This window comes from Schistocerca cancellata, chromosome 12 (assembly GCF_023864275.1).
Source record: "Schistocerca cancellata isolate TAMUIC-IGC-003103 chromosome 12, iqSchCanc2.1, whole genome shotgun sequence".
Classification (NCBI taxonomy): domain Eukaryota; kingdom Metazoa; phylum Arthropoda; class Insecta; order Orthoptera; family Acrididae; genus Schistocerca; species Schistocerca cancellata.
In genome coordinates, this window is record NC_064637.1 from 33,115,695 (window position 1) to 33,128,680 (window position 12,986).

The 12,986-nt window shown below is 41.5% G+C and overlaps 1 protein-coding gene across 1 annotated transcript in view; it reads right to left on the reverse strand.

The window, feature by feature from the left end:
- Positions 1-2,659: 2,659 nt before the first annotated feature.
- The window catches only part of LOC126109722 (angiotensin-converting enzyme-related protein-like), a 399,281-nt gene continuing 388,954 nt past the window's right edge, over positions 2,660-12,986 (reverse strand). The window contains exon 14 of the mRNA XM_049914776.1: positions 2,660-4,031. Coding sequence (XP_049770733.1) covers positions 3,806-4,031 — 226 coding nt within the window. The 3' untranslated portion in view covers positions 2,660-3,805. The remainder of the gene's footprint in view (positions 4,032-12,986) is intronic.

A 12,986-nucleotide genomic window follows, 5' to 3' on the forward strand; every position in this document is an offset into this window, starting at 1 on the left:
TATTTAAAAGGCTTCACATAGCGAAACTGAAGCAACAACAGCGATATTTCATCCTAGTATTCTTCTTTATAACTTTTACTGTGATTATCTCCTTATGTGGTTGGCTTTCTTGAAGTTTCTTGGTGCAGTGAACCTGCTATGCAGTGCCACCAGTTCTTGCCACATGATTTCTTTTCGATTTGCAGAGGTTTGAGGATGGGAGGAGAGCTTTGTAGTATTTACGTTACTAAATGACGTAATGACGTTTTAAAGAACTCTTCCATATTTGGTTGTTTTATATAAGAATTAAAACACTGGGTCATTACTCAGAACAACATATCCAAAGTGAATCTCATAAAAGAAGAGAATGACATTTCTCTTCAGCTTCTTTCAACCGGTCATTGTAGGTAGTGCCTCTTGTTCTCTGCCTTGGAAAACAGTGCCAAGCTGTGACACCTAAGCACGAGTGATCCCTTCACAACAGGTGAAGACCCTCAATCAATGCTGTGCCTTAGTGACATTATGTGCACACGAATTTCCCTTCAACACTGTAGATTGATCAAATCAGTGTGTACACAGTTCAAATGGTTCAAATGGCTCTGACCACTATGGGACTTAACTGCTGAGGTCATCAGTCCTCTAGAACTTAGAACTACTTAAACCTAACTAACCTAAGGACATCACACACATCCACGCCCGAGGCAGGATTCGAATCTGCGACCATAGCAGTCGCGCAGTTCAGACTGTAGTGCCTAGACCCGCTCGGCCACTACGGCTAGCAGTGTGTGCACAGTGGAAAACACTCTACATGCTAGCTACCTAAAGAATACTTTAACACAAACACTCTTCGTCTGACGGCAAGAAAGAGGTGGAACATTTTATTCCACAAACCGTCAACACATTGCACAATATTGCTAAGCAGTAGTACTGATGGTCTGGAGGCCATTTAAAATGTATTATTTAAAAAATTCCAGTCATGCATATTTGATGAGAACTTTAACTGGAAATCACATGTTATAGATCTTGAACTCTTCAGTCCAGCAACTTTCCTCTATGTTTAATTGCTGTTTTTGATGATCAAAGGATAGAAAAATAATATACTTTGCACACTTCCAGTGGTTGATGCCGTATGGGATAATTTTATGGGCCGATTCCACACACTGATACAATGTATTCATTTCATCTCACAGAACCGTGCTGTAAAGATGAAAACTGGTGTCCATCATTTTACATCATACAGACAACTGCTGTACTAACAACAGCCTTACTCTCTCATGAAAGCACAACCTGAAGATATATCACATTCATAAACATAGCATTAGGAACACAAACAGCACTCACTTTCCAGTACTTAACCTTACTTTTGCACAGAAACATAAAAATATCTGACTACCTCGACAGCTTCCTGCTCCACAGATGAATTTTTGGGTAGGTAGTATTATCGTCATCAGCTTACATTTATCAAAATTTTTAGCTGATTAATATAAAAAATAATCTTGTTAAGTAAATGACTATCAAGTGCCACATTCTAACAGAAAATTTATCTTTTTTGTAAACCTACTAATACCTTTAAAGTCCTAGTGACTGCCATAAATATTATCTTTAGAACACGCAAAAACCTAAAATGAGACAATAGTGCTCCAGATAATTATCAACTTAGATCCTGCAAGCTTAAAACCTGACTTTTGTTATGAAGTATTCAGAAGGAAGTTGTTTTTCAACATACTGCCTTTTGGAACTGGACCAGTTTAAAGCATCATGCATAAAAAAATTCTCCTTTCCATGAAATCTCTACTAACTATTTCTGGTCATTATTTAAATGTAACAACACCAGAATGCTTTACCATGCTGATACTTTTAATTACTAATATTTTAATTCAATTACACTTTGCCTATGTTCATTTATGCAAGCAGCAAAATCGAAACTCATGACTGACATATCATGGTTAGCACTTATTAATGCTCATTGCACAATTACTTCCCACAATAGTTGAAGCACTGCTTATTGTAATTTCAAGACAAATTGGTTATATGTATTTTAACTCTCTCTCTCTCTCTCTCTCTCTCTCTCTCTCTCTCACTGTGTGTGTGTGTGTGTGTGTGTGTGTGTGTGTGTTGTTGGGGGGGGGGGGGGGGGTGCCCATCAATCTAGTGAGGATTTATTCTTTTCTGCTTTCTCTATTGCCTTTTGTTATTGTGTGTGCTCAAAAGTGAAGTGTTATTAACAGCATGTAGTATTGTTTCTAAATTCTTCAGATAAATTCCATGTTCATTTTGTGGAAATTTAGTCCAAGATGGAGTGAAGGAAGTTAATGATTTCGCACCATTAAGGGGATATGGTCTGACCCAGGGATTAGGTACTACATATTTAGTCTTTGATGAAATGATTGAGACCTTCTGCTATCAGCCAAGCTAGACTATGAAATGCTATAGTCAGCATAGTTTAAACAGGTAGCTTGACATTTAACAGGTGGCCCTCTAGACTGCAGGGGAAATTTGAGTTTGTCATTTGAAATTTAATACCAAATCACTATCCTGTCATATAATATGTTTTGGGATGACACTTACCAAGTCTCACCAAGTATCAGTTTTCATTTCATTATCCCCATCAGTATTCATAGATGAAGAAGTGGCTTTGTAGCAATGCTTGCTTAAATATTTGTGAAATCAAAATACAAAATCCCTTAGTGACACTGTTAATAATGGCACTTACTGCTGCAAATTACACATCAGAAATGAACAACATTATTGACATTGGTCAAATGCATAATGTGGATTGCCTGAACTCTTCTAATTTGCACCAATCCAGAACTGGACTCTAGTGCTTGAGAAGAAGTTACCAAATTGTTGGTAAAATTACAGATGTATCAATGCTGAAACTACAGATGAGAGTTTTATACAGACACATTATACTCACTGTTCACCTTAAAAGATATAATTTGGCAGTCAGACTTTTACAGTTGAATACAGTGAAAGTTACATGAAAATTTCAAAAATAGGTACAAAATATAACAGTCACATTTCTCATTTTAAGATGTCATGTGCCATTCATATACAACATATTTCTTTTTCTCTGCTTCTTATAAACTTTGTATAATCAACTATGCATGCTAGTAGCTAAAAAACTTTTACACGTTATTTCAGCAATGGCAATGCAAACACACACACACACACACACACACAAATCAATTTATAAATTTCATTCTTATTTCACAGACATTCAACAACATAATGTAGACATTGTGTTGCAAATAAACCGCTATATATTTTCATTTCAAGATGTGATGCATCACTCATGTACAACATATTTCTATTTCTCTATTTGTGATGTACAATTTACAGTTAACTTTGCACACAAACACCCACTAGTACCAGTGTACTGTTACATGTGTTCCAGAAATAGCGACACCTGAACAACGCATGCAAAGCAGTTCTGCCCTTATTTCACAGAAATTCAACAACATAATGTGTATACCGCATTCAAAGGCAAGAGTTAAAGTTCGGTCCTCTCATAACAGACATCAACCTCGAATCTCTCAAAAGCACAGAAATTTTTGAGAATCCTTACACAGTTAAATATCATTTCATTAAAAGCGATATCACAGACAAGAACACAAGATCACAAGAGCCAAAAAGTGGGCTCACATTTTCTCGCAGTACACGCAGTAAGGTTACCGGTGCACGGCGAACCCAGCTCGGAACACTGGACAGGGGTCGCCCTGTAACGTTCCAGTTCCAGCACCACCCACGCAGCTCTGTGGAAACGTTCACCCACCGAGACCAGAGAGCACGACCGTCAGACCCTGGTCTCGGTGAGGCCATTTTGTCATGTGGGCCGGCGGTTCCTCCTCTCGCGCTGTTTCTTCTTCCGGTAGAAGTGCCGCCCCGCCAGGATCGCACCGGTTCCCAACCCGATTCCGATGAGCGATAAGCTCCCTATCAGGATCGCCTGGCTGCTCGCCGCGTTGTCAGGTTTGGGTTCCGTACCGGGCAGCGGGCCAGATTTCGGACTGTCGCCCTCCGGTTTTGTTGTTCCCTCCACTTCTTGAGACCTGACAAAAGCAACAACACACAACAATGAGAGAATCTTGTAGCTGCCACAGCTAGGGTGTAATTGTAGGGATTTTTAGTAGTTTTATCCACTGTTGTGCTGTGGAATAACAATTTTGTAAGTTAATGCAAAGTTTTTGCTTTATTTCTTGCAAATGCTCGACTTAATAATGTAAGATAAAAAATATTCAAGGTAACAGGCACTCCATTGTTAATGTAACATAAATTAGCACATTTTGTATAAACTTTATTAGCTTCTTTGTAATAGGGGCAGATCACATGTTTAGTGTACACATATGGGCTAATGTAGCCCAGTACTACTCGAGAAAAATGAATGAGATATTATTATTTGGATGAATGCGTGAAAGATCAGTTTTAAGCAGTAAAAGTACCGTTTTGAAACAATGGAAACTCCAGGTCGGAATATCAACGATGTAAGCAAAAGATAGATTGCTACTGACTAAAAATGACTGTAAAAATGACAGGGTAAGTTGCAGACAGGCACAGTTAGCACACTTACACATTATCTTTCAGACTCAGCCTTTGTCAGTAAAAGAAAAAAATGAAATGTGCCGCCTTCCCAAGCATTCTGGTCCAAGCTGTCAGACATGACAGGCGTGTGTGTGTGTGTGTGTGTGTGTGTGTGTGTGTGTGTGTGTGTGTCTTCCCTCTCTCTCTCTCTCTCTCTCTCTCTCTCTTTCTTTCTCTTTTATGAAGGCTGTGGCTAAAAACTAATGTTTAAGTATCTCAACTGTGCCTGTCTGGTACTCAACATGTCATCTTTATGGTAAGTAGCTATTTGTCCTTTCCTGATATTGCAAAAGGGCTGTTTTATAGTGAACCAGCGATCCATTTGCCTTCACATACAAACAGAAAAATGGGGTGGACAACTTTAACTTATGATGTGTAGCTTTTACATCATCATCAATTTCAAATGGAAATACTAAACATTGCGTTGCATCAAAAATGTAGTAACTGTGTCACTTTATAAATAAATGAATCAGGTGTTTCATTACACAAATATCCAATTTCTAAAATAAGTCTGGGAACCATCAACACAATTTTTTGTTGTAAGTTGTATTTTAAAATCAGTTCCTCTATAGTAAGTTGTGCTAAATATGCATATGGTGCAGCTGAAGTGAAACTGAATCACTGAGCAAAGTAATACTTTACGATTGGGAATTGGGAGGAATACTTCAAGCCACAAAAGTAGAAAAATTAATTATAACACTATAGATGCTCTTTCTGGGACAGTTCTTTACATTATTCATCAACCCAGCAGAGGTACTAAGAAGGAAGGGGGAAGAGACACACATTACACAGAGAATTACAAAATGTGAGGAGGAGAGAGATCAGGATGACTGAAGCAGAGAAAAAATGTAGTGCTCTTTTCCTTAACTTTTCATAGTAGTGAGTGGCAATTTAGTGACAAGTGAAACAGGAGAGACGATGGCATCAACATTGTTTGCTGGTGATTTGATAGTGTGGGTGAGAAATGAGGCAGAAGTATGACAGCAATTACACATTTTGGAAGAGTGCGTATGAAAGTTTAGCCTAAAATTTAATACATAGAAGTGTGGACTACTGGTCACAACAGAAAAATAAGATGGGCCTATAGTAAACACAATACTGAGGATTATTTTTCTGAAAAGTGGAAGAAAAGACAAAGGGAAGCAAATGTACAAGCCAAGCTAATAGCTTTAAGACGACTGTGAGAGGAATGCTGTGGAACATGGAATTATCTTAGAAAAGAAAGAAGGTGGCATAAAGTTTAAGAAGAGAGAGTCACAGGTATGACACACAAGTTTTGATGGAGATAATTAAAATCAAACCGTTTCCCATTACAGCAAGATCTTTTCACAAAATTTCTATCACCAACTTCCTCATTCCAATGCAACAATATTTTGGCGACTCCCACCTACATAGTGGGCAATGTCTGTCATAATAAAATAAGAAAAATCAGAGCTCACAAAGAAAGATATATATGTTCATTTTTCCCTCGCGCTATTTGAGAGAGGAACAGTACAGAAATAGTCAAATTGGATCAAAGAACACACTGCTAGCAATTGAGTGTCAGTTGTATAGCAGCCATGTAGATGTACCAATTTTCTTAGACACTGCAGAAGTCTGGATCATGAAGGCAAGGGAAGAAATCAGGGTGCAAGCAAGTGAAATGAAGTTATTGAGAGGTTGGCTGGATATAACAAAAATGGAAAAGATGGGAAAGTAACACACAAGGAACTGCTGTGTGACAAGATTGGAAGAAATTGATTGAAATAGTGTGGGCACGTGATGAGAGCAGATAACAGGATGTCTAGGAAGATGTATTAGATGAAGATTGAACACAAGAGACTGGGGGGGGGGGGGGGGAAGAGGAGGTGAAGACTGGTCCAGAATAGTGAAAAAGAGGTGGTGGGAGATGATGGCAAGAGACTTGTCCCAAGCAGACTGACAGTAGCAGGAAACTGTGTAGCATGATGGGTGGCTAGCTAAATAACAACAGGAAATGTCTCAGTGGCAGAACACACATAAAAGAGGGTTGTAATTAGGCACAATTTTGGAGCCAGTGGCTCGTTCTTCAGCAGAAGGGTTGAAGGGGAAGGAAGAGAAGTGAAGAAAAAGGCTGGAGAAGTCTAGTACAAGAGATAGATTCCAGGAAAAATCACCCAGAACCGAAATCTACCCCTTATACATCGTTGTTATTATTATTATTATTATTATTATTATTATTGGTGTTTTGCCCTTAAAGAGTGCAGCTGGACTAAACTACATGGCCAATTCCTTTTGCCGCCTTCCTTGCTGCCCAAACTTCCCTCATTTGTTCGCTGTGTTTCTGTTTCCAGTCCTCTGTCAATGCTTCTTGTCGGCTTTGTGTCTTCAGCTTCATCTTGATTGCCTTTTTGGTTACCCATATTTCTTTCATCTTCTGGCTGTGATCTTGCTTGCATTCTTCAGTCCATTTTACGCCTGTTTGTTTGTCCCAGTGTATCTCTAGTAGTTTACTTTTCTTAATGATGTTTCTGAATTTTATTCTGTCATTCTGCTGTGATGTTGAGTTGGTTCAGGTCGTTTTTTTATCTCTGCCACCCATTTGTTGTTTCTACTGGTTACCCAGTTAACGATCTGTTTGATCAGTCTGTGTGGTGGCATTCTGTATGGGTGTCCATAGAATTGTAGTCTGTGTTTTCTAATCTTTTCTGCGATTGTCTCCGTATGTTTGTATAGTTCCTCAGTAGGTTTCTTGATCCATATTCCATTGTTGTTAGTTGTGATAAATATTTTCCTATGTATTTTCCATTCTACTCTTTCTAGTTGTCTGATACGTGTATGCCCTAGGATTAGTGTGGTCTCTGCTGCATACAGTGCCTCGGGAAGCACCACCGTGTCGTAGTGGCGTTATTGGGCTTTTTGTGAGATAGACTTCTTCTTGTAATGATTCCACAATTATTTGAATGCCTCATCCAGTTTAGGTTTTCTTTCTTTGTTTGAGTCTCTCTTATGTCCGCTCATTTGTAGTGTCTCACCGAGGTATTTGAAGTTTGCCGTTTCGTAAATTGTGCTGTACTTTGTGTTCAGAGATGAGAGTTCCTCTGTGCTCATAAACTTTGTCTTTTCGTAAGAGATCTGTAGTCCAGTTTTGGAAGAGATTTCATGTAGTTTTTCAATAGCGTCTTTTGTTTAGTTTATACCTTTTGTGACAATTGCCAAATCGTCTGCAAAAGCCAGGCATTTAATCTATAGGTTTCCTAAGGTTAACCGCTGTTGTGATATTCCCCATTCTTTTATTACCTTATCTAACGCTAGATTGAAAAGGAGAGGCGAGAGGCCATCACCTTGTCGGACATCTGTGCAAATTTCAAAGGGCTCTGATAGTTCCCCATACAACTTTACTTTGGAGGTCATGTTGGTCAAGGTTTGCTCCCTGATAGTCCTTGTTTTGTTGTCTACTTTGTATTCAGCTAGAATTTTGAAGAGAGTTTTCCAGTTGATAGAGTCATACGCCTTTTTGAAGTCAACAAAGGTAATGATCAGGTTCTGTTTATGTTGTAAAATCATTTTCAGGTTCCAAATTTGTTCCGCACAAGACCGCCCCTTTGCGGAAGCCTGCTTGGTCTTCCCCAACCAAGTGCCGGTCTGGCATTCCAGTCTGTTTAGTAAAGCTTTAGAGAGGATCTTGTATGTGACCGGTAGTAGGGATATTCCTCTGTAGTTGTTAGGGTCAGTCTTGTCACCTTTTTTGTGTAGTGGGTGTATCAGGGCAGTTTTCCAGTTTTCAGGAATTTTCATGGTCTCCCAGATATCTTCCAAGATCCTGTGGATGTCTTTGGTGAGTTCTGGGTCTTGTAACTTCCAGATTTTCGCAATGATGCCGTCTTCTCCTGGTGCTCTACGATCCTTGAGTGACTTGATTATTTCTTTAACTTCTTTTAGAGTTGGAGGTTCACTATCTGGATTGTACGTGCTCGTTTCTGTCATCATTTCTTCCATAGGGGGGTCCGTGTTGAGAGGTTTTTCAAAGTACTTTGCCGTAATGTCACAATTGTTTTTGGTATTGGCTTCCAGGGTTCCATCCGGTCTTCTGAAGCACAAGTTGGGTGGTTGATATCCAGTCATATTTTCTTTGAACGGACTGTAGAAGTTTCTCGAATTGTTCTTCGTGAAGTCCGATTCGATCTCCGGTAGTCGCCGTTTATCATACTGTCGTTTTTTACTGCGAATGATTTTGCTTATTTGCTTGTGTGTTTTCAGGAAGTTAATTCAATTCTCTGGGGATTTATGGCTACTAAATTTTTTTTCCATGCACTGATTCGTTGGTCACATGTATGGTTCCACCAACGGTCTTTCCTCGTGTGTGGTGCTTGTGCTAGTTTCATGGCCTCTCTGATTCTTCCTGAAAGTTGTGACTTTTGCAAAAGGCTATCAGGTGTTTTCCATTTTTGTTTGTGTCCTTGTGTGGAGTATGTTTTCCTGTGGTATGTCTGTATATCTTTTCTGAATTTAGCATTGAAGTCTCCCAGTATTATTTTGACTCTATGTGCTGGAATTTTTGACAGTTTTTCCATTGTCGTCCAGAAGTCATCAATTTCATCAGGGTTTTTCCTGTTGTAGTCATTAGTCAGTGCATGTGCATTGATTATTGTGTAGGATTTATTGGCTGATTTCACTGTGATGGTGCCGATTCTTTCGTTTGGTGATGAAAAGTTGATTATGCTGTCCGTGATGGAACTGTGTACTGCAAATCCTGTGCCAAAAAGCCATAGGTTTTTCAGTTGTCTCAATGGTTTTTCTTTGTATATTCTTAAGTTCTCCGAGTTGAAATGGTCTTCGTCTGTGAATCTCGTTTCTTGTAGTGCACATATTTTGATTTGATATTTTTCGAGTGTGTCTGAGTTGTTTCACCTTTTGTGTCTTCATCAGCGTGTTCACGTTGAGTGTGTCGATGTAGTGTTTGCGTTTGTTCTCAAGGGAGTTTGAGAAGCTCCGATTCTTCTCACTATGTCTGTGAGCCACCGGAATCCGATGCTCATGACGATCCCAGTCTATTGACTGATGTTTAGTAGTTGGATATAGGGCATGCTGTCGAGTACAACCTGACTTTCCAGATCAGGAGGTTGGTTGAGGCCGTCACTGACATGTGGAGCAGAAGACGCCTTTTGTAGCCGCCCACTGTGGGAACAGACGTTACTAGTAGTTTTGCTCCGCCCCGAGTATTTCATTTCCTCGGTACCACCTGTATCTAGGAGGCATTCCCCTATCTGTCACCAAATGAGAAAGCGCTGGTAGATAGACACTATAAAAACCACACAAAGCTTTCGCAACCCCAGGTTGCTTCATCAGGAAAGAGGGAAGGAGAGGGAAAGACGAAAGGATGTGGGTTTTAAGGGAGAGGGTAAGGAGTCATTCCAATCCCGGGAGTGGAAAGACTTACCTTAGGGGGAAAAAAGGTCAGGTATACACGCGCATCTTACACACACACACACACACACACACACACACACACACACACACACACACAGGCAGGCAGGCAGGCAGGCAGGCAGGCAGACACATGTAAAGCAAAGAGGTTGGGCAGAGATGTCAGTCGAAGTGGAAGTACAGAGGCAAAGATGTTGTTGAATGAGGAGAGATGTACGAGGGGCAGCAACTTGAAATTAGTGGACCCCATCAACCTCCTGGTCCCACCGACACCTCGCACCCCTACCTTCTACCTACTTCTTAAAATGCACAAACCCAAACATCCCAGCCGCCCCATTGTAGCTGGTTACCAAGCCCCCACGGAACGTATCTCTGCCTACGTAGATCAACACCTTCAACCCATTACATGCAGTCTCCCATCCTTCATCAAAGACACCAACCACTTTCTCGAATGCCTGGAATCCTTACCCAATCTGTTACCCCTGGAAACCATCCTTGCAACCACTGATGCCACTTCCTTACACACAAATATTCCGCACATCCAGGGCCTCGCTGCGATGGAGCACTTCCTTTCACGCCGATCACCTGCCACCCTACCTAAAACCTCTTTCCTCATTACCTTAGCTTGACTCACAACTTCTTCACTTTCGAAGGCCAGACATACCAACAATTAAAGGGAACAGCCATGGATACCAGGATGGCCCCCTCGTACGCCAACTTATTTATGGGTCGCTTAGAGGAAGCCTTCTTGGTTACCCAGGCCTGCCAACCCAAAGTTTGGTACAGATTTATTGATGACATCTTCATGATCTGGACTCACAGTGAAGAACAACTCCAGAATTTCCTCTCAAACCTCAACTCCTTTGGTTCCATCAGATTCACCTGGTCCTACTCCAAATCCCATTCCACTTTCCTCAACGTTGACCTCCATCTGTCCAATGGCTAGCTTCACACATCCGTCCACATCAAACCCACCAACAAGCAACAATACCTCCATTATGACAACTGCCATCCATTCCATATCAAATAGTCCCTTTCCTACTGCTTAGGTCTTCGTGGTAAACGAATCTGCTCCAGTCCCGAATCCCTGAACCATTACACCAATAACCTAAAAACAGCTTTTGCATCCCACAACTACCCTCCCGACCTGGTACAGAAGCAAATAACCAGAGCCACTTCCTCACCCCCTCAAACCCAGAACCTCCCACAGAAGAACCTCGAAAGTGCCCCACTCGTGACAGGATACTTTCCGGGACTGGATCAGACTTTGAATGTGGCTCTCCACCAGGGATACAACTTCCTCAAATCCTGCCCTGAAATGAGATCCATCCTTCATGAAATCCTCCCCACTCCACCAAGAGTGTCTTTCTGCCATCCACCTAACCTTCGTAACCTCTCGGTTCATCCCTATGAAATCCCCAACATCTTCCCTACCCTCTGGCTCCTACCCCTGTAACCGCCCCTGGTGTAAAACCTGTCCCATGCACCCTCGCACCACCACCTACTCCAGTCCTGTAACCCAGAAGGTGTACACGATCAGAGGCAGAGCCACGTGTGAAAGCACCCACGTGATCTACCAACTGACCTGCCTACACTGTGAAGCTTTCTATGTGGGAATGACCAGCAATAAACTGTCCATTTGCATGAATTGACACAGGCAGACAGTGTTTGTTGGTAATGAGGATCACCCTGTGGCTAAACATGCCTCGGTGCACGGCCAGCACATCTCGGCACAGTGTTACACCATCCAGGTTATCTGGATACTTCCCACTGACACCAACATATCAGAACTCCAGAGATGGGAACTTGGCCTTCAATATATCCTCTCTTCCCATTATCCACCGGGCCTCAACCTCCACTAATTTCAAGTTGCCGCCCCTCGTACATCTCTTGTCGTTCAACAACATCTTTGCCTCTGTACTTCCGCCTCGACTGACATCTCTGCCCAAACTCTCTGCCTTTACATATGTCAGCTTGTGTCTGTATATATGCGGATGGATTGTGCGTGCGTGCGCGAGTGTATACCTGCCCCTTTTTTCCCTCAAGGTAAGTCTTTCCGCTCCTGGGATTGGAATGATTCTTTACCCTCTCCCTTAAAACCCACATCCTTTCGTCTTTCTTGATAAAGCAACCGTGGCTTGCGAAAGCTTGATATTTGTGTGTGTGTGTGTGTGTGTGTGTGTGTGTGTGTGTGTGTGTGTGTGTGTGTGTGTTTTTAATGTAATACATACTGTTTAATTACATACTCTTACATACTGCAAAATTGCCCACTGGATATGTGTTGGACTTGCCAGTATAAATGGAGGGGGGTGGGTGTATTATGTTGTCAGCAGAGAACCAGTAACAGTAGAATTGGTCGGTCAGTGGGGCTCAGTAGCTTTAAATGTGGACTAGTCACTGGATGTCACTTGAGTCAGAAATCCATTAGCTCGAAAGCCTTCTGAAGTTGCCCAGTCTGATCCACGGTGATGAAATTGCAAAGTGGAACACCCACAGCTAAACTGAGACCAGACAGATCTCACTAACTGATGGAGAGGGCGGTTTTATACATTCGCATGATATCAATGGAATGAATCACTCCTGAGTTGTAAGTGCTACAATGAGTCCAGCTAACACAATGACGTGTAGGGAGTTGAAAGGATGGGGTGCAATTGTCAAGCAGCTCTTCACAAGGCACACATTACTTTATTCAATGCTAACAATGCTCAAGGCAGTGTAAAGAGTGACACCTGCTGGACAGAGAAACGAGTATTTTGTAGTGATTAATCATGATATACTCAGAGTGAGAGTGAGAGTGAGAGTGTGTAGACAATAATGTTCCTGAAATGGAGCGACCTGCCCAGAGATCTGACTGGAATGCAATGGAACACCTTCGGAATGAGTCAGAATGACGGGCTTGCTCCGTCGTCTGATTGCAGGAGCAGGTTTGCAGCTGCCGATTTGGTATGCAGTGTGCAATCCGAGGGGAACTGCAGAATGAGTTGTAGGCAAAGATGGTATGCACAGTTACACACCGGAGCACGGAAAGTAATGCAAATATT